Source organism: Mustela nigripes, chromosome 10 (assembly GCF_022355385.1).
Source record: "Mustela nigripes isolate SB6536 chromosome 10, MUSNIG.SB6536, whole genome shotgun sequence".
Taxonomy (NCBI): Eukaryota; Metazoa; Chordata; class Mammalia; order Carnivora; family Mustelidae; genus Mustela; species Mustela nigripes.
The window spans coordinates 63809369-63831386 of NC_081566.1; the positions used below are offsets into that span (position 1 = coordinate 63809369).

General features: G+C 45.6%; 2 protein-coding genes across 2 annotated transcripts in view; one reads left to right on the plus strand and one right to left on the minus strand.

Annotated features, from left to right (window-relative positions):
- Positions 1-9896, plus strand: part of LOC132025813 (spectrin alpha chain, erythrocytic 1-like) — a 64253-nt gene extending 54357 nt beyond the window's left edge. Inside the window, 11 exon segments of the mRNA XM_059413559.1 lie at positions 536-745; positions 2429-2725; positions 3613-3725; positions 4839-4856; positions 5314-5365; positions 6463-6650; positions 7561-7614; positions 7994-8140; positions 8780-8924; positions 9436-9498; positions 9500-9896. Of these exon segments, the coding sequence (XP_059269542.1) occupies positions 536-745; positions 2429-2725; positions 3613-3725; positions 4839-4856; positions 5314-5365; positions 6463-6650; positions 7561-7614; positions 7994-8140; positions 8780-8924; positions 9436-9498; positions 9500-9805 (1593 nt within the window). The 3' untranslated portion in view covers positions 9806-9896.
- Positions 9897-13261: 3365 nt separating this feature from the next.
- Positions 13262-14203, minus strand: LOC132026248 (olfactory receptor 10Z1). The gene has a single exon (XM_059414158.1). It carries the CDS (start codon positions 14201-14203, stop codon positions 13262-13264), a length of 942 nt encoding a protein of 313 aa, XP_059270141.1.
- Positions 14204-22018: the final 7815 nt, after the last annotated feature.

Below are 22018 nucleotides of genomic sequence, written 5' to 3' on the forward strand. Positions count from 1 at the left end.
TTCTCAAAGGAAGAATTATTTAAATACAAGCCACCGTGTAAAAGCTGGAAGTATAGTGTCTAGAATTTTGTGATTTTGATATCAACACCACACTAAATGTGTAACTGCCCTCTCTAGGGGATCTGTTGTTAGTGTGCATACTTCCAAGATCTCTAGCAGTGCACTGCTACTTCTCAGAACACAAAATCTAACAGGGGATGTAAGAGACTGAGGAAGGATGTGAGCTGTGGGGAGCATTTAGTTTGGACTCCACAAATGAAGATCATATCATGCTGCAACATTCCTTTATTATTGATTATATAGCTAACCTAAGCTCTGATTATAGAACATGCATCCACCAGAACTTAGCCATAACTCCAGCCACAAATGTTCATGTAGGTCTCTAAGTTATGTTGCCTTTTGCTTGGCCCTCCCTCTAATTCTTTCCTAGACCTTCTCTGGTCCATGATGAACATCTGGTGGAACCCAGGTTTGAATGGTCCCTGGGAACCTACATTGTTTCTCTGTTCACAGCTCCTCTTTGGGTCTTTCCCAGGACACTCTGGATGCCAGCCTGCAGAGTTTCCAGCGAGACAGACTGTCAGAGATAACTGACCTAAAGGACCAGCTGGTGGCTGCTCAGCACAGTCAGGCCAAAGCTATTGAGCAGCGCCATGACGCTCTGCTGAGGCGCTGGGAACAGCTGCTGGAAGCCTCTGCAGCCCACAAAGAGAAGTTGCTAGAGAAGCAGCTGCCCCTACAGCAGGTAAAAAAAAAAAAAAAAAAAAAAAAAAAAGGCTTTCCTTACATTGTCCTCTAACCAAATGAAAGGAGCACTCAACAAGGGAAACCTGAGTTCTCATCTTGTGTTGCCCTGAGCTGGGAGACCTTGTATATGTCACTTCACATCTCTGAGCCTTGATTCCTCCATTTGTGAAATACGACTATATTACCACTGTCTCCTGCTGGTCTGTGTTACAACCATTGAGAGAGATCATGGACCTGAGAATGCAGTACAAGGCACTAAGCTCTCTATAGGCTTATGTGATGACAATGTTCTGTCTACTGGTGGCTGCTAAGGTTCAATGCCGATCATAAAAAATAATCAATAATAAAAGGAAGTCAAGATGCTCAGTGAAATTACCGAGCATTCCTAGACCATAAGAAGTCTTGTACCAGGCAGCAAGTCAGGGTAGGCGGGAAAGGGAATTAAGAAACAAGCACACAGATAAAAGTCAGTCAGTCTGGACCCTTAACTAATTATTGAAGGGCTTGGTACCTACAGAAATAAGTCCTAAGTGAAAAACTAAATAAACTTATGGGCAACTTTACACACATATATGCGTTCTACATAGAAAGATGTTTTACATATTTATTCTATTTTGCTTAACTTTCAACCTCTGCAAAGAGGTTTGTCATTTGATTTCCTGCTTATAGAATCTTTGTAAAATACAGAGACAATGCATAATATTAAGGAAGTGATACTAGGTACCTTATAGATTTTTGTGTCTTTCCCGTGTAGGGGCCATATCAACTATTTCTGTATTTTACATTTTACAAAGAGAGTGCCGAAGGGAGTACAGGGTAAGATGTAATGGTCTAACACCTTTGACATCCCTCTTCCATTTGGACCAATTTTCTCCTCCTTAACCTCCATATTTGGGAATGAAAACTCATTTTCACATTTGCCTTAGATAAATCTATTGGGAAATACAAACTGCTGACCCTAAGTCTATGGAACATTTTAATCTAAAACCATTTTTGGTCACCTACTGTTTGGAACAATCCATACTATTTCTCTTGTTCAGAAATTCAGACAGTTCAGTCATTCAGAGCATCTGGATAATTCCAGACCGTAACAGAGGGATAAGGGTACAGTTTAGAGGGTAGGAACTGGATTGAGCCCTGAATAAATTTTGGAAAGAAAGCAAGAAAAGGACTTGGCACAGACAAAAAGACACCAGAGAGGCGTTGTCTTCAGAAGAGAGAAAGAAGAAGCCAGCAGAATGGGAGAGAGTGGCCTAGCCCATCAGTGATCTCAGATTGAATGATTCACCCATTCATTCATTTAATGCCTACTTGTACATGTTCGCCATGTGCCAGGAAGAAGGAGGGCACACACTTCAGAATAAGAAACCGTGAAATCTCATCACTGGAAATGGACCTTGCTTCGTTTGGACTCTTGGCGCTAAAACAACTCTAGGAGTCCTTCAGCCTCTTTATTTGTAGATGTTGAAGACTTGACTAGTTTCACATCAGGGGACCAGGACCTGGGCAGTGCCTCAGATGCACCCGTGCGCCCACTGATTTCATGTCCTCGGTAGTTTCAGTTCTGCCCTCTTGGAGAGCTGACCCTGAAAATACTTAAATATGGTCTTTTTAATCCTCAGTCTTTTCTCTTGCTGATGGCCTTTATCAGGAAAGATGGAGATGACTTTTTTCTCTGCAGGCTGAGGAGCTGTTCATGGAATTTGCACACAAGGCTTCCGCTTTCAACCACTGGTGTGAGAATGCCGAGGAGGACCTGTCGGAGCCTGTGCACTGTGTCTCCCTGAACGCGGTCCGGCAGCTGCAGAAGGATCATGAGGCCTTTCTGGCCTCCTTGGCCGGGGCCCAATCTGACTTCAACAATCTGCTGGAGCTGGACCAGCAGATTAAGGCCTTAAATGTGCCCTCCAGCCCTTACACGTGGTTAACGATGGAGGTGCTAGAGAAGTTCTGGAAGAACCTGTCTGACATCATCAAGGTAACGGCACACAACAGAGGCTTTCTTTCACGGTGGTGAGCATGACAACCCAATGTATTGTACAAGTTGTGGGGGGATCTTTTGAGAAAGAAAGGACACAGTTAATAAGTATGCTGGGTCAGCAGTCACGAATAGGAACTGTCTAAGGAAATGTCAGAAATATGCTCTTGGTGGGTACAACCCTACGCCCCAGCATTCAGACACTCTCATGCCTCTGGCTGTTGAGCAGTGATTCAAGGAAGCAAACACGGCTCCAGGAGGTGGCTCTAAACACGGGGTATGGAAGTTCATGAGGTTCGTGTATAAGTTCACAGTCTATAGATTCCCTACAACCTTATTTTATACCTACCTCCAAAGTGCCTTTTTAATGTGTTTATGTATAATTTTATGTGTATAATATTATTGATCATAGAAACTATGGAGAACATTAAAAAGTTTCACAAAGAAAAATGTCACCCAACTACCACCAATTTTATTTTATTTTTTAAAAGATTTTATTTATTTATTTGTCAGAGAGAGACCACAGTGGTGGGGTGTGGGGTGCGGCAGCTTGTTGCTACTTTTCCCTTTAGGGCTGTGTTTATGTTCATTTAAATGAAGATTTCACCTAAAAAAAAAAAAATGAGAAGAGGACGATTTGCCTTTATTACTAGCTTATTTGTTACTGGGCTTGGTCTTAGTGACACCTGCAACCACTCTGGGGTGTGAGGGGAGCTTCCCGCCCCTTTGCAAGGAGAGGTGGTCGGGAGGAAATACAAGCGCCTAGGTAGCACATGCTTCCGGAAGACGTGTTAGACTGGGGAGAGGGGCGCGTGTAGGAACCAGCTATTTCACTGCAAAGAAAGGTCTTCAATGTTCACGCCACTATTTGTGATTCGGGGTTTTAGGAACGGGAGCAGGAGCTGCAAAAGGAAGAAGCGAGACAGGTCAAGAACTTTGAGATGCGCCAGGAGTTTGAGCAGAACGCCAGCGCCTTCCTTCAGTGGATCTTGGAGACCAGGTGCACAGTGACCCCTGCATCAGCGTGGGGATGAAATACATGCCTGAAGGGAGCGGGAAGGGGTCCTACAGCACTTATGTGGTTCTAAATTCACCATATCCTGTGAGTGCTTCTCAAGTCTGGAACTGATGGTTTTCTAAAGTAATCCTTGCAAAACCAAGAAAAGAGAATGTCATGTCACTGCCCATTGTCCACATGTCCGTATTCTCGCCTAGATACTCTCATTTTTTATTCCTGTTGCCTGTGATTAAGTCTGAAATAACATAGGCCCTTATGTCTGCACTTTACAAAGTGCCTCTATACCCATGGCCTCCCTAACTCTCCCTGCAAACTTGAAAATTGTATAGAGCAGATGTGATTACCTCTGCCTCCAAGTGTGTTAAGAAGTTCCATAGACAAATGGACTCACTCAAGGTCACATATGTATTTATGGGCACGAGCCTACTGTGAGCACCTGCAGTGAAGCTATCATGCTGCCTGATCACGGAGCCCTGGTGAGAATCAGTGAGATACTCTACGCTAATTGCTTTTATTAGAGGCAGAATGTCTTCTACATGAAAATAGCATTTGTCACATGCTCCGGGGCAAATGACCTGGAAAAGAGGAGACTTGGAAGGTTGTAATACATTAGAATAAATGTCAAACTTGGTGGACCCTATCCAGTAGCTGGATCAGAAATGGGGACTTTTGAGAGTTGAAGGGGTGGTTTAGACAATCCGTGATATATCCGGTTCCTACGAACCCAACAAAGAAAAACCAGATGGTGAGCAAAAGGAAAACCTGTGTCACAGCTAAAAGTCATCGGGCAGAAGGCAGAGGGAGCACAGCTCATCCTCCTGTCCCTCTGGTTTGGTCCCTCATCCATCCCCCGGCAGCATGTGCCCAGCACTGAGCACATCACCTGAAACCAGAGGTCTTCATCCTAACACAGCAGCTGCACAGAGGCTCTGAGTTCCTCCAAGATGGAGAGACTCCGGGAGCAGTGCAAAACAGGCTCCTATTAGATTTAGAATATTTCATTAATCTAGGGAAAGAAGATCATTGAAGTAATTTGTGTTAATGTGTGATTTCTCTTTTCTCTCATTTGATTCCTGTCCGGACCTCCATGCCCAGGGCTTATTTTCTGGACGGGTCAGTATCTTATGCTATTATGTATGTTTTGTTCTATTCTGTAAAACTAATAATGAGGAGGACTTGGCGCCCAGGCATCTTCGTCATCTCCTCCATCACCATCAGACCCAGAGGGTACCTGACTGAAGGTGGGATGGAGAGAGAACGCTGAGTGTCAGACTGTCTGCATCCCACTAGGGGGCGTCTGAACCTCATTAGGTTCAGGGTATGTGTCGAGTAAGAGCCATGAGGAAGGGACCGAAGCCTTGCAGACACGAAGAACAAGAGCAGACCTTCCTTCTCTTCCCATCCATCGAGCAGTTTGCCAGTTGGCAGAACAGTTCAGTTTCCTGAAAATCTGGTGTGAAAATTCAGTTCAAAGGAGCCGTATAATAGACACAGGAGTAGAGAAACGTAGGGTGTTGGAATAGGTCTGTCTGGGTGAAATACTGACTTCTGATATCTGGTTCATAACTAGGTCTTTGCTCAAAGAAACAGGAACTCTGGAATCCCAGCTGGAAGCAAATAAAGTAAGTAGCATTTGCTTATTAGCTGAGATATGGCCAGAATTATGAGGAGTGCAAGGGAAACGCTTTAAAGGCAACCCCCGTAGTACTTCTAGGTAAACTCCCCAGGCAGAAGGTCAAGGGCCTCGGGGTCTAGTTCCAGCGCTGCCAGCGGCTTGTGTTCTAGCCTCTCACTGCCGCTCCATGGGCACGGCCTTTGGTTTACCTCAGTAACCTCGACTTCTGTGTCTATACAATGGAGTTCATAATACAGGCGTCACTGTCACTGTGATAATTAAGAAAGAAAACAGGTGCAGAAGCTGTCATCATTGACAATCACTTGATAATATAATTAAATCCAGGTGGTCTCTCAACAGCTGAGTGAAGCAACGGGCTAGAACAGTGTTTCTTAACCGTATTTTCACTTCTGCTCCATCTCAAGGAGAACATTTAATTAATTAAATCTAATTGCTCCCATATGAAAGGCCTTGGATAATGAAGAGTAAGATGCCGTCAGGTAGGACTGATCCCTGGAAGGTCACAAGCCTTTGCACCATGTCGTACACTCAGTATCTCCATCCTCCCTCATCCTCAGAACCCTCCCCTCCTCCCCTGCTCAGGAGAAAGCATGGCCTGGATGCAGGCAGTTGGCATCAGATGTGCCTGGAGGACAGGTACGTCCTGTGGAAGTCTGTCCACAGGGTGGCAGGGGAGCCGGCTGGAGCTAGCCAGTCCCCAGTGCAGATAACTCGAGGCGCAGATCGCTAGGAACCAGCCATGCAGGTGTCCTGGGAGTACACCTCCTCTCTGCTGCAAGATGTAGCTACTAACCCTTAGATTTATATATTACACATGACCAGAATGACTGAAGTCACATCTCCTAACCTTCCCCCATTGCATAAGCAAGGAACAAATAAGTGGATTTCCTGAGCGGTTCATTTTTTACAGAGGACAGGAAGAGTTCCGAGAATAATTAAAAAAAAAAAAAAAAGAAAGAAAGAAAGAAAGAAAGAAAAAGAAAACAATTAGAGGAAACTCAAGCTCATCGGCTTCTTCTCTACCATCCCTTGGTTTGAAGCCAGTACCTTGCATGACTGGTCTCTCCTTCTTGGCTTTTCTAGCGGAAGCAGAAGGAGATCCAGGCCATGAAGCGCCAGCTGACCAAGATTGAGGATCTGGGAGACAGCCTGGAGGAGGCACTGGTCCTGGACATCAAGTACAGCACCATCGGGCTGGCCCAACAGTGGGACCAGCTCCACCAGCTGGGGATGAGGATGCAGCACAACCTGGAACAGCAGATCCAAGCCAAGTACTGCAGACCCATGACCAGGGTTGCAGGGTGTGGGTGGGATTAGGTGTTGGAACTTAGCCCCAGGATCTAGAGATCAGGGTGCTGAATGAAAGAGCTGCTTCAGAGATAGGACACAAGCTATCTCCAGAATCAAAATTCTCGTTCTCTCTTTTCTGTCCCACAGAATGACTATTTCTTTTTATTTGGGAGTCTATTATGAAACAGGAGACCATGCTCCTATCCCACTGAAGCTACTCATCACCCAGTTCTTAGAGTCCCTTCTCCATCTTAAGTAGTCCCTTCAGGAGACCATCCCTTTTGTAAAGTCCCTCTCAAATGCCTAGAATGCAAGAAATATCCAAGGTGTAGAGCCAGAAGAGCAGAATTCACATGTTTTGTTTTGTTTTCTAAATAAATTAATTACATCAAAGCAGCTTTAGGTCTTGGTAATAATGGCAGCATTATTGTCTAGATCGGAGATTGGCAAACTTTTCCTATAGAGAGACTGACTGATCATAAGTGTGTCAACTGTGGTGAGTCCTGTGGTCTCTGCTGTGACTACTCACTCACTGTCATAGAGAGAACAGGCTATTGACAGCCCACAAATTCATGAGCATGTCCATGTTTCAGTAAAATTCTATTTATGGACACTGAAATTTGAATTTCATGCAATTTTTATGTTTAATGGAACACTTCCTCTTTTGATCATTTCCAACCATGTAAAGAGGTAAAAACCCATTCATAACTCACTAAACTGTACAAAAGCAAGTGGCAGACTAGATTTGGCCCATAGGCTATAGTTTGCCAACCCCTGAATTACATGACCGAGTAGCCTAATACCCACTAGCATCCCTCTCTGTTCCACATGGCATGTCTTTTGCTACTTTTCTGTTTTATTTCTTGGGTTAATGTATGTTTTTCCTTTCAGAGACACCATAGGCGTGAGTGAGGAGACACTAAAGGAGTTTAGCACAACATATAAGTGAGTATAACTTCATAGCTGGTCAGTTCTTTATTTTCCAACCCATTCAAAATGAATCTCCAAATAAGTAATTTTTTCCCCTCAGTGCTGGTGTAGGATCTTAAATGAAAACCTAGATGTCTTAATTACCTGCATGTCATGGTTTTTAATAGGTCTATGAGATTCCTGGACTTCAGAAAATACATTTCTCCCATGCTCAACATTTTACTGTCTTTGTTCCATTCCTTGGATTAAAAATAATTCAGAAACAGGGGCAAGCTCCCCATTCCATTCTGATGACCTGTGATGAGTTAAAGCCTCAGCTGACCCAATAAGAACTGTTCTTTTCTGTTCTAACCTGGTTCTCTATTGAACTTGATAAAATGTTTTTGTTCTTCAGACATTTTGATGAGAATCTGACCGGGCGCCTGAGCCACAAAGATTTCCGGTCCTGCTTGAGAGGGCTCAATTACTACCTGCCCATGGTGGAGGAGGATGAACCTGAGCCCAAGTTTGAGAAGTTCTTGGATGTCGTCGATCCTGGGAGGTAAGAAGAAGACCAACAGCCAGACCATCGTAGGGGTTGGGGTTTGGAGGGACAAGTACAGAGGGTAAAATGATCCAAGAAACACCGTACCAACTCATCACGAGAACAGGAAGACAGAGACTATCCTATGTGAGTTGGGCAGGTTTTGATGCCTTGCAGGATTAGCTCAGAAGTTCATGGCGCTGACTCCAACTCAGGCACAGCCTCTGTCATTTCCTCAGTCCCTGTTTTCTGCTTGATTTATGAATCTTACCTGGTTCTGAGAATGGACCTTGAGAGAAGAATCCTTCCATGTGTGTAAGGTTGTAAGGAGACCTGCATGATTTGGAGGTCGACTGACAAGAGTGGGGTTGTGTGCCTGTGGGGGTGGAGTACAGTCATGGAGAGATTGCACCACCATTAGGGATGAATTCTTTCTAACGCCAAAGATGACAGAATCTTGAAAAACTTGAAGTGCCTGGGAATGGGTGCTGATGGAGACCCCCAGACTGTGTAGAGAGTCCAGTCAGAGGGCTCTTGTGGGCATGGCGGCTGGGGCTTGGGAAGCGGCATTTACTTTCCTACAAGGGCATGAGGAGTGGGGTCAAAGTAGAAGTCGCAGCCCACAGTCTCAGAGTGAGGAGACCATTTCTCCCACAGGAAGGGCTATGTCTCCCTGGAGGACTACACCTCATTCCTGATCGACAAGGAGTCCGAGAACATCAAGTCCAGTGATGAAATTGAGAATGCTTTCCAAGCCCTGGCAGAAGGCAAGGCCTATATTACCAAAGAGGACATGAAGCAGGTCAGATCCCAGTTGCGTCCACTGTCACTGAACTTGTCTTGGGCCTGGTGGCCCACCGTTGGCAACTACTCTCCCCCACACATCTTGTTGTTGTTCGAACATTGTCCTGCACAAGTGACCATTTGCTTCTCTCACCATTTCATTTTGCTTTGGCCCAGCTTGAAAATTAAAGTCATTCTCTAATGACCATAAGGGTCGATTCCAATTCTGAAACTCAATTTTTAAGGCTATTTCTTTTCCCACTTCTTGAATAACCTAAATTTAGGGAATGGGATGAAGTGTGTAGACCAAGTGAGATAGGACTCCTCAGGTAAGGGCTAAGTTGAGAAGACGAGCTGGATGTATGCATTAGAAATTATAGACTTCTGAGAAGGTCTGTGATGGGAACAGGGCAGGCTGCTGCTCCCCCGTCTCTCTGTCCCCTGGGTCCCAGGTTCGGGGTATGTTGCCAGCTCCAAGGAGCCAGCTGTTTTTAATCCCTATGGCTGTATCTCTTTCTGCTTTTTTTCAGGCCCTAACCCCAGAACAAGTGCAGTTCTGTGCCTCACATATGCAGCAGTATGTGGACCCACGAGGCAAAAGCCATCTTGCTGGCTATGACTATGTGGGCTTCACCAATTCCTTCTTTGGAAACGGAGAAGCAGCTTTTCCTGAATCATAGCAAATCTTGGTGTGGTGGGAAGTACTGGGGGAGGAAGGGACAGAAGGTATGGGGGAGGAGGGAGACCGTCTTGTGTGTGTGGGTGTGTGTGTATTTATTACACTTATTAGAACACCTGGACACATATCAGGCTTGGGGGATAGAAGGAATTCCCAGAGCTGGGGGAGAGGAAGCATCACAGGCTCATTTTGTATGCAACCTGTCACTACTCTGGGGATAAGCTCTTCATTTTTTCTTCGTTGGATTCTACACATCTGTATTACTTTGTTTTGTTTTGATTTTGAAATAAAACATTTCCTTTAAAAAAAAAAGTTCATTTTTTAAAGTATTTCTTTTTAATAGAGCACTGTGAAGTCAAATGTTACTGACACATGTGAGCATCTGTATTTCTGAGAAATAATTGTTCTCTAGAGATAGAAAGCTAGTCACACCACAAACAAGGGTCATGGCGGAATGAATAAAGAGTCTAGGACTCACATCTGTAACTCACAAATGGTTTCTCTTGAGGTTTGGAATGCGTATAAATTCTTACATTTGAAAATATATCATTTGAAAATATATCTGATGATCTGGAGGACCCCAGTATTTTATCTATGGAAGAGGAAGAAGACCAACGCTTGTGTTCTTCTCAACCTGCCCTTTCTCCATACTTCTGCATTAGAGAGGACATCATTAATCTCAGAACGACGAGGCTGTGGCTGGGCAGAGCTTCCTCTGCCCTCCGTGGCCCCACACTCATGCTTACATTTTAATGTGATGAAAAGAAGGTTTTGATTGACTTCTGCCTCCTATTAGACCAAGAGTTAGATTCACAAAATGAGGAATTAAGAAACAAACAAACAAATAAGAAAAGGGAGTGCTGTCTCCAAAGAGTGTTCAGGCTAATGCCAACATTCTGTCTGGATTTGTAAAAGTCGACAGTGTTGTTTGCCAGTGAGAATCCTTCCATCACATCTCTGCCTTGTGTGAGACTACTGGTATCCTGTACTGCCTTCACCACCAGCCCATAAATACTGCCACCTGACTACCACTTTGTCTCAGTCTCATCCTTTGCACAAAAGGTGGTCCTTCCTCAGTCAGGGGCAAATTCTTTCAGGAACCATTCAAACGAATTTTGGTTAAATCTAAAATGCTGTCTCTGTTGCTAATAATGTATAAGTGCCTTTTACTGATTTTTGCTTCAACAGTTGGATCCTATCGAACATGACCATTGAAAGTATTTTTTTAAAACTTGCTTATGAATTACCAAGAATGGTTGCATTTGAAAAAAAAAAAAAAACACATCAAAAATCAGTGTCATTGATATCACACTTACCAAGAAGTATGGGGACTCCAGCTTGTAATAACCAAGGCAAGGTGAATATGGTTGTGTTCTCCTCCCAACCCCCACCAAGTATCTGCAAGACCTAAATCAGATTATTAAGCATGTGATAGGTGAAGAAATGCTCTTTATGGCTAAGGGCTGTTGACATCTTATGAAAGAGATTGAATAGTATAAAGTCCAGAGAAGATAATATTTGTCTGAAGAACTAACGAAATGCCATAAGAAGATGACACCGTTGGCGTCAAATACAGCTCCCTCTGAAGTCAGATCCTGACCACCTAGGCACGCAAGCAGAAATGGAAATGCAGAAGCAGTATATGTAACTTGGTTAGGTCTATAAATACTCAACTTCTAACAATTAGCACTTTTATCAAATGTTCCTTGTGATTTGTGATTAAGCTCCTCCCGGTACTCATCTTCCCTTGACCTTCTGTTCACTTACTTTAAACTGGAACCCCTGACTTATTCTTACTAATTCTTTTCCTTTACAATCTATAGATTGGAGCCTGTGTTTAAGCCCCCGCCCTAGAGCTACATCCCTGAGTTTTTTGGTGATCCCCACTGCTTGAGACCCAGGCCCTTTCTGCCATCTGACTGACTCTCCTACCTCTCTCCAACCTGTTCTCTTTTCTGGACTCTGGCTTCCTTTCTCCCAAATTCAGTTTCCATGAAGTTCTAACTAGAGGCTATGATTCTTCCCTGAGGGCATGGAAAAAAGTTGGATTCCTATTTGAGAAAAATACCCCCTTAATGTAAGTTCTCTCTCTCAAATCGTGCCCCAGTGCTCCCTCATTGCTGAATTATGCGAATCCTGCATTTTCAAAATCTCTTCTGTTTGTCATTTTCTTCATCTTCCTGCCCCACTCTCCAGGTTCTGGTCCCCAGGTCTCTGCTTAGGACGACGGCAGTGGATTCCTTACTGATCCCTGCCTCTGGTCCCTCTCTGCCGGGCTCTGTCATCCTCTCTGCAGCTGGATTAATCTTCCGAAATCGGTTCCCAGATGCCACTCTAATCTCTGCTCAGAGGCTTACTCTCCCTGATGAAGGGATCAAGTCTGAGGCCAGGTATTAAACCTCCTGTCTGCAAAGAAGTCTTCACCCAAACTAACTTAGCATCGTTTGGGACACAGTTTCAGTCCCTCTGGAGAGCTCACCACACTCTGAAGCAGGCCTAGACTGCCTCTCGCCACAAAGCTTCAGTTACTCTATTCCCTCTTTTGGAATATACTCTCTTCCCACTTAATTGCAGTCAAGACTTACCCACCAGTTAGGAACACATTCGAGTACTACCTTAGACACGAAGCCTCTGACTCTTCATGCAATTAACCTCTCCCTAAACTAAAAGCCAACGTACTCTGCTTAGTACGTTCACAGTAAACTCAGCTCACATCTATTGGAAGATCATTATGATCCAGGTCTGGTGCTAAATTCTTTGCATGCATAGTCCTGTTCAGTAATCAATGCAAAACTGCAAGGTTACAGCCATTTTACAGACGAGGACATGGGGGCAGAGACCTAGCATCACACCATAAGTTATAGGGCCTGACAGCCGTGTGGCTTCATTACCCTTTCATTGGTCCCTAAGCACACTGGGGCCGAGCACCGTATATTGCAGGCGGGAAGTGAACACGTCCCCAGCAGATCCCACAGGACGGTATCCATGCTAGGGAGGGAGACAAGCGAGGAAATCCTCAACACCCAAGATTATGAGGCCGTCACGGAGCTTTGACGAGTATCAAAGAAAACAGGAGATCTACGTCTTTTCTGAGATACAATCTACCAACCGGGAAAGCCAATGACAAGGAAGAGCACAAAGTGACAATGAGTCAGAGGACAGTGATACAAAAATAATAATAAAGGGGAAAGAACCCCGCGGGGAGAGAAAACAGCCTACCTTTTCATTTAACAGAGCATTCAAGCTACTCATTCAAACGGATCTTGGAAGAGCATCAGAGGTGGGTTGCTCTAATTATGCAGTAATTTAACACTCTGTACCATACCCCTGGATGGGACTCCAGCCAGAGCGGCTCTGAACTCGAGCAGGCCAAACTGCTCTCCACTCGTTCAGTTCAGCTGGGAAATTCTTAAGGAGCTGGACTTCTGCAGTGATGGTGAGAAAGTGCGAGTTCAGATTCCGAGCTCAGTGCGAGTTAAACACAGTGAACTGAGCGGGTTCCCCGCTCCATGTTCCCCAGCAGCCCTGGGCAAGTGCAGGCAGCAGGACAGGGCTCTCCCAGAGGGTTGCAGGGGGAGGACGGCTTTGATCGGAGACCCTGAGCATCTGGCCCATTTTCCTGGGTTCCTGGTCTCAGTCCAGCCTGCGCAGAAGAGATGGTGCCGCTGGGGGAGCCTTCATCCTCCACGAAGCAGTCTCCCTCGGAAGGCGCTTCTCAGGGCCGTCTGCACGGCCCGATTCCTCAGACTGTAAACGATCGGGTTGAGGAGGGGGGTCACCACGGTGTAGGTGACCGCGATGAGCTGGTCCCGCTCCAGGGAGTAGCTGGCTTTGGGCCTCAAGTACATGAAGGAGGCGCAGCCGTAGTGGACGACAACCACCGTGAGGTGTGAGACGCAGGTGGAGAAGGCCTTCTTCCGGCCCTCGGCCGACGAGATCCGCAGGATGGCCGTCAGAATGTGGGCGTAGGAGACGGTGATGAGGGAGAAAGACACGAGGAGGACCAGCAGGCTGAGGATAAGGATGCCCAGTTCACTCGGGCCCGTGTCCCCGCAGGCCAGGCTCAGCACCGGAGGCGTGTCACAGAAGAAATGCTGGATCTCATGGGAGCCGCAGAACGGGAGGCGGAAAATGACTAGTGTCATTCCCAGCCCGAAGAGGTACCCGCTGAGGAAGGAGGTGCCGACCAGCTGGGAGCAGAAGGCAGGGCTCATGCGGCTGGCGTAGTGCAGCGGGACACAGATGGCCACATACCTGTCGAAGCCCATGACCGCCAGAAGGAAGCAGTCGGTGCAGGCCCAGGAAGCAGAGAAGAACATCTGGGTGGCACAACCCACATAGGAGATGGCCTGGTCCCCCATGACCAGGCTGGACAGCATCCGAGGAATGATGCCCAACGTGTAGCAGGTCTCAGAGAAAGACAGGAAGGAGAGGAAGAGGTACATGGGGGTGTGCAGGTGGCTGTCCAGCCTGATGACCACGATAATGAAGACATTGGCGGTCAGGGTAGCAAGATACAGAAGTAGGAAGAGGGCAAAGAGCAGGAACTGCAGCTCCCCAAAGCTGGAGAAGCCCAGGAACACAAAACCCTTCCAGGCGGTTGCATTGGCCTGACCCATCCTGAGGGGGCCCTGGTCAACTGTGTGCTGACGCCTTCCACCTGGCCGGCAGGTGCCTCGTTTCCTTAGAGGGCAGGATGAGGTGGGTTCTCCTTTCTTTGTGCCTGTTGTAACTCAGAAAGGAACCTCTCATTGGGACAGCAACCAGACCTCAGGAAGGGATCGACAGCACCAGACAGATAGATGTACGGACCCGCTCTCACTTGCGTGCAGGTACATGTCCGTGTGCGAGGACACACAGTGTGCACACACATGCCCACCCACACACACTACACAGAGAGACACGCATGCCACAGGTAAAGCACTCATCCCCAACCACGCCCAGTTCACAGGTCCAAAACCCTGTGCACCCGTATTCCCCCGGTGACCGTGTCCATCATCCACAAGTCCATCAGGCGCGTTACCAACACCTGCCTTCCAAGACAGCACATCAACACGCAGAGGGTGCACCGGACTCCCGTTCATACCGACATCCTACAGGCACCCACGTAAGAATACACACGTGGGCACGGACGCACCCTGTTGGAACAGGACGCGCGGCAGCCTGTGGGATATTATTTTCTGGGTCAGGGGACAGAGACGGGACCAGAGAGCAAGTGCCGACTCCTAATCCAACAGTCCAGCCCCCAAACAACGACCACCCTCTGACACCGTGGGCCTCGGTACCCGTGAACACGGAGCTCTGTCACAGTCCCGTATCTCTGCCGCCCTCCGCGGAGCCTCTTCCGTGCGAGTCCAGGCGAGACCCTGCGGCGGCTGGGAGACCCAGCAAGGGAGGCTCGGCAAGGGGAGCCTCCACTCACCCGACGAGGCTCACGGGGAGGAGAGCAGAGCCCCGCTTCTCAGCAGCCAGGCCCCAGACGCCTCGGCACAGCCCTGCCTGCAGGGGAAGAGCCCCGAGACCCGTCTCAGAGGCTTCTCTGAGCACAAGGGATGCTCCCAGGTGAGCCCGAGACAGCCTCCGCCCCTGTGGCCCCACGGGGCGAGTCCTCTCTGCTTCCGTGGAGCAGCCTCTGTCTCGGAGGGGCCCCAGTCCCCGGGGCGCTGTCTCAGGACGCACTTCCGACTGTCGGTACCGCGGAGAACTCCTGCGGGGAAAGAGATGCTGCGATCTGATGTAAACAATAATCCCATTATGTCCTAAGTATTATATTCGCTCTTTTCACATGTTAAATCTGCTTGAGAACTTCAAATAACCTGGTTTAAAAAGGGTGAACCAGGTTTGGGAGAAGGGGGGTGGGATTATGGACATTGGGGAGGGTATGTGCTTTGGTGAGTGCTGTGAAGTGTGTAAACCTGGTGATTCACAGACCTGTACCCCTGGGGATAAAAAATATATCCTTATAAAAAATAAAAAAAATAATAAAAGAAAAAAAATAAATAAAACAAAACAAAATAAAATAAAATAATAAACATAGCCTTTCAAAAAAAAAAAAAAAAAGGTGAACCATTGCATTTTATAGTAGAGGAAACAGAGCCTCATAGAGTTTAAGTGACCCGACCCCCCACACACACACCCCCGTCCCCAGGTCACAGAGCTCAGATTCATGGTTTTAGAGTCTCCTGGTGAGGTGTTCAGTAGGAACACAGGGATTCGCCTTCCCTGCTTTTGTCTCAAGAGCGGAGACGACCCTTTCCAGGGCGCGCCGGGTTTCGAAGGCCCACACGGTCACGTCCACACCCGAGAGCGCGCTCCTCCCTCAGCCGCACCCCTGCGCGCTCCTCCCTTAGCCCCACCCCTGCGTGCTCCTCCCTCAGCCTCACCCTCTGCCCACGTCCTCGTCTGTCCACTGCGCTTCTTTCAGACGCATGTTTGTATTTTATATATTTTTTAAGATTATTTATTTTGGGGGGAGAGAGAGCAAACACGGGGGTGGGGAGAAGGAGCGAAGACGGGGACTCAGCCCCGCGTCTCTGAACTGCGCGCCGCGCGTGGGGACCCGCGTCCGTCCGAGAGCCGCGGAGCCCTGGACGCTGGTCTCCCCGCAGCGCGACTGCCGGCTTCCGAGGGGTCCCCGGCGCGCGGTTTCCCCTGCTGGTCTCGGTCCCAGCACGCTTGGTGAACGTCACCCCCTCTCCGGCAGCGGAGTTCTGAATGGTTTCCTGCAAAACGCAGGAAAGTTGCAACGGCAGAGCCGCGTTTACTGGCGGTCACTAACAGCGTCGTCAGGATGTTCAAACAAGCATATGGGCCTTTTTTTAGGGAAATTCGGAGAATACTAGTGTACGAGCGTACACTCTTCTCTGCTTAACCCCACGCTCACCGCGCTCAGCTCCGTCTTCCGTGTCCCACCGTGTTCTTGGCGCGCTCCTGCGCATCCAGGTCCCCGCGGGTCGCCTTCCCGTCCGCCCTCCCTCGGTGCTTCCTAAAGCACGTGCTCGCGGCCGCGGTCTTCATGTTTCTTTACCTGAAAATGCCTTCACTTTGCCTTTACTTGTGGAATTTAGTTTTCCGGAATAACAAGTACGTCTCTTCATCTTCCCTCATGCCACTTACTGAGTCTCTGTCCCCCGACCTTCTGATGCCCGAGCTGCCATTAATGGTGTCGCGTTGCTCCCCGGGCCGGGTCGGATGCCTCCTGTTCCCAGGCGTTCCCCTTGCCTGCGGCTGGCATCAGTTGGAGGATGCTGGGTGGGCACATGCTTTTGTACGTTTCCTCCGTGTGATTTGTTGAACATCGTGACTTTGTACGTTATCGTCTTCCACCATGTACGGGAAATTTCCAGCTATTATTTCTTAAAATATTTTCTTCTTTATCTTTATTTTTCTCTTTATCTCTTCATTTCCTTCTGATATTCTAATCATTGGACTACTTGATATTGTCTGGAAAATCTCACGGAATTGATTCATTTTAACTTTTTTTCTTCTTCGGATCAACTTATTTCTATGGATTTATTTCCTGTCATCAGTCCTTTCTTCTGTCATCTCCAACATGTTCTTGAGCCTATTTCATGAAAAATCTATATTCCAGCAATATGTAAATAATAATAATAATATTTCATAACAAAGGGGATTTATTCCAAGAATGCAGAACTAATTTACTATTTGAAAATGTTAACATAATTCACCAAATCAGTCAAATAAGTGAAGAAATGTAATCTACTCATCTCAATATTTGTGTAAAAATTATTGGTAAAAATCAATATCCATTGATTTTTTTAAAAAACTCTGTTTCTATTTAAAATTAAAGCCACTATCATACCTCTTTGTGAAATATTGAACTCTTTTCCCTAGAATAAGCACTCTGGCTACTCTATACAACATTGTACTGGAGGTTCAAACCAGTGTAATAATGTGAGAAAAATATATAAAAGATCTAATGATTTGAAAAGGATGATGAAACTCCTCATTTGCAAACGACATGACGGTGTACTGAGAAAATCTTACTAAATCTACAGAAGGTCTACAAACCTAATAAGTACATTTAGCAAGTTCTCAAGTTAATTGTTTTTCTTTTTTTTTTTTAAGATTTTATTTATTTATTTGACAGACAGAGATCACAAGTAGGCAGAGAGGCAGGCAGAGAGAGAGAGGAGGAAGCAGGCTTCCTGCCGAGCCGAAAGTCCGATGTGGGGCTCGATCCCAGGACCCTGAGATCAAGACCCGAGGCTTTAACCCACTGAGCCACACAGGCGCCCCTGTTTTTCTTCATATTAGTTGCAAAAAATAAGAAATTACATTTTATTTTAATAGTATCAAAACACAGATGCTTAAAATCAACACTTAGAATTAAATTTTTTAAAAAATGAGGAAGTACCCTATACTTTAAAATTCTAAACATTAAGAGATAAGATTAAAATAAATCTAAGTAAATTTAATACATTAAATTTCATGGATAAAAAGACTCAATATTGTAATTTTGATTTCCCAAACTTATCTATAGATTCAATGTACCTTTATTAAAAAAAAACTCCAACAGGATGTGTGTAGAAATTGGGAAGCTAATTCTAGACATCATTTGGAAATGAAAAGATCTAAACAATCATAGGAATTAAACACCTGAACTCAAAATCACTCTAAAGTAACAATAATGACAAAAACTGCTACCAGCAAAAAGGTGGGTATATAGATCGATAAAAAATACAAAGTCCAGAAACAGTCACATCTGTATCCAGTACCATCAGTTTCCGTAAGGTTGCCTTGCAAATCAATGAGGAAAGGAAAGTCTTTCCAACCGATGGTACGGGAATGACTGAATTTCGGGGTAAGAAAAAAGTGCAAAACAAAAATAAAAACGTAGACCTCACTGCATTCCGTATACAGAAATTATCCCAGATGAGGTGTAGACCGAAATGTCTGAAAAGACAAAACAACTAAAAGAATACACAGAAAATGTCTTCATTACCTTGGGGAAGGCGAAAAAATATTTTTAGGCAGGAGACAAAAATGCATAGGCATAAAAAATTGATCAATCAAACCATAAAAATTAAACATGTGCTTATCAAAGAGCAGATGGCAGAGCGAAATGGCAGAGCAACTTTGAAAGAAAAGCCAATTTGTACAAAGCTGAACAGAGAGAGAGTAGGCATGTGGCCACACGGAGACTTGGATAAATGTTTTAGCTGTTTAATCTGTAATTATGAAAAACTTAGAAACAGCCCAAATGACCATGACCATGGGAATACTAAACAATATCCTGAAACAAAAAGGAATAAACGTGTAATCCCATGGAAATTCTTAAAAGCATTCCCTTGAGTAAAAGAAGCCACAAGCAACACAGCTCTTAGAATTTGTTTCCATTTATGAATTTAAAGAACAGGAACGTTGTATAACGTTTGAGAAAATCACCTCGCTCGTGGTCCCCTCAGCCCTGACTGGATAAGGGCACGAAAGAACTTCTTGAAGTGATGGAGATGTTTCAGGTCTCGAACTCAGACTTGACTAATTATGGAAATACAAATTTAAAACACACTCCTGAACAACCAAGTGGTCGGAAAAGAACTCAAAAGAGAAATAAAAACCTATCTTGCCACAGACGCCATGACAAAACTGAGGAGGCGCAGCAAGAGCACTTCTAAGAGGAAGGTTGATGATGATAAATAACCCACACTAAGGGAAAAGAAAGATCTTGAACAGACGACCTAACTTCACACCCGACAGAACTAGAAGATGGAGAACACACAAAACCCAAAGAGAGCAGGGAGAAGGAAATTACAAAGTGGGAGCAGAAACAAATAAAGACTAGAAAAACAATAGAAAAGGTCAACAAAATCAGCAGTAAGGGCGTTGGTTGCTTGTTTGTTTCTTTTTTGGGGGTTGGGGGGGTCTGATTGGTGTTTCCAGGCTGTCTACTTCAGCAGCTCCAGGACTGGGAAGTACAAGGCAACAAGAAAACCCAGAGAACTGGTCACCGTACTGTTCCTTGGGCCCCAAAGGCGCAGTTATTCTTGTCCTTCCCAGCGTTGGGATACTTCGGTGTGCTTTATGTATAATGTCCAGCGTTTTCAGTTACAGGAGGCAGGAGGCACGGGAAGGTCCTTCTACTCTGGCATCTGGAAGTGAAAGTCCTATAGTCAGTTAGGTTGTATCACTAAGTTTCCTAAATCGAATGAATATAAAAAAATATGACGAAATCAGAGAGGGAGACAAACCCTGAGAGACTCCGAACTGTAGGAGACACACTGGGGGAGGCTGGAAGGGCGGGGGGGGGATGGGGTGACTGGGGGACGGGCATTCAGGAGGGCAGTGGTGTCTGATACTGGGTGCTGTTTGCAGCTGACGCGTCATTGAGCTCTACCTCTAAAACCAACGGTGCATGATATGTCAACTCACTGAATTTAAATAAAATAAGTAAATCCAAGGAATGAAATCTTAACTCCCGCCTTTTCAAAGTTAAGTAAATTGAGGGATAAAAAAAGTGGGTAGAAGAAGAATCCATGAAACAAGATGGGATTGGGAGGGGGACAAACCATAAGTGACTCTTTTTTTTTTTTTTTTTTTAAAGATTTTATCCATTTATTTGACAGGCAGAGATCACCGGTCAGCAGAGAGGCAGAGGGAGAGAGAGGAGGAAGCAGGCTCCCCGCCGACCAGAGAGCCCGATGCAGGGCTGGATCCCAGGACCCTGGGATCATGACCTGAGCCAAAGGCAGAGGCTTTAACCCACTGAGCCACCCAGGCGCCCCCCATAAGTGACTCTTAATCTCACAAAACAAACTGAGGGTTGCTGGGGGGAGGGGGGTGGGATTATGGACATTGGGGAGGGTATGTGCTTTGGTGAGTGCTGTGAAGTGTGTAAACCTGGCGATTCCCAGACCTGTACCCCTGGGGATAAAAATACATGTTTATAAAAAATAAAAAATTAAAAAAAAAAAAAAGATAGACAGCCAAAGCATGTGAGAGGCTAAGAGGATTTTAATGAAAATCTATCGACCAGGTGACTGAGATCCAGAGTGTTTTTATTTCCCCCATACTTCCGAATAGATAAACTTAGGCAATGTGTTTATAAATAACAGATAAATGATCATAGTTGGCCATCATTTTGTGACAACTAGAAAACCCTATTACGATAAACTTCTCAGAAACTGAAAAATTGCATGCTCGTGATAGACAAAGAATATTTTTTCAAGTCCTTTCCAGGAATAGATTCTGTATCACTGTTTTTGAGAAAGTAGAAAAAAAGAACTGATAAATTCATTCTCCATTAAATTATTAAAAATACCTTTTGATGATAGACCATTCGGCTACTAATGAACTATAACTTAAAAGGAATTTTAAAAGCTTGAGTAGCCCTGCTTTTCTTAAAAACAAACAAACAAAAAAGCAAACTTTTTTTGGAGTAAAGGTGATCCTGAGCTCATTTTAGCAAAAAGAAATATCATTCATTGATATATAAGGTAATTTTTAAAGCACTACTGTTACTCAGAGATAATTTTACATTAAAATTCTAATTTTCACATTTAATAAGAGGTTTTTTTATTATATTATCTTAGTCATCATTCAGCACATCATTATTTTTGACGTAGGGTTCCGTGATTCATTGCGCATAACACGCAGTGCTCCAAGCAGTCCATGCCCTCCTGAATCCCCATCACTGAGCTCACCCAACCCCCACACCCCTCCCCTCTGAAAGCCTCGGTGTGTTTCCCAGAGTCCACAGTCTCGCAAGATGTATTCAGGAATTCAGTGAGAAGCACATGGAGCCAAGCCCACTTGATCCAGCAAGGCTGTCATTCAGAATGGACGATAAAAACACTTTAAAAGAATCAACCTATAGACATTTTTGTTACCAAGAAGTATGGTAAGGTGACCCATCAAAAACTCATAAACAAATATTTAGGGACACATATATCCGAGAAGTTCACAGAGAAAAATACAAAATATATTTTAAAATGGAAGATCTAAGAGAGCAAATTACTTTGGCATCTAAATTCCATTGACTACATTTTTTTAAAATGAACCGTAGGAGCGGCATTAAAACACCAGTACATGCAATACGGGATTTTATGGAGAGGGAGATTTTACAGACGTGGGTACACGTGTCCGTCTGTCTCCCCGCGTAAAGAAACAGGGACGCAGCTCTGCACCCAACGGGCACTGACCAGGCGGACTCCAAGGGCGGGAGGAGACGGGCCGGTCCCCTCCCTGAGGGCTAGCGAGCGAGTGCTCCGGTGGGACCCCTGGTTGGCACCTCCTGGTTGGCACCTCCCGCAGGCGCCCCAGGACAGAGCGGCAGGCTTGTTCATCAGCTTGCCCAGCTGTGTGCCAGGAGGGCAGGAGGTGGGAGTGGGAAGGTTTCACGGCCGCCAGAACACCACGAAGCGGAGTCGGGCTCCTCCGCGGCTTCGGCCCGTATCACCGCGTCTTGATGAACG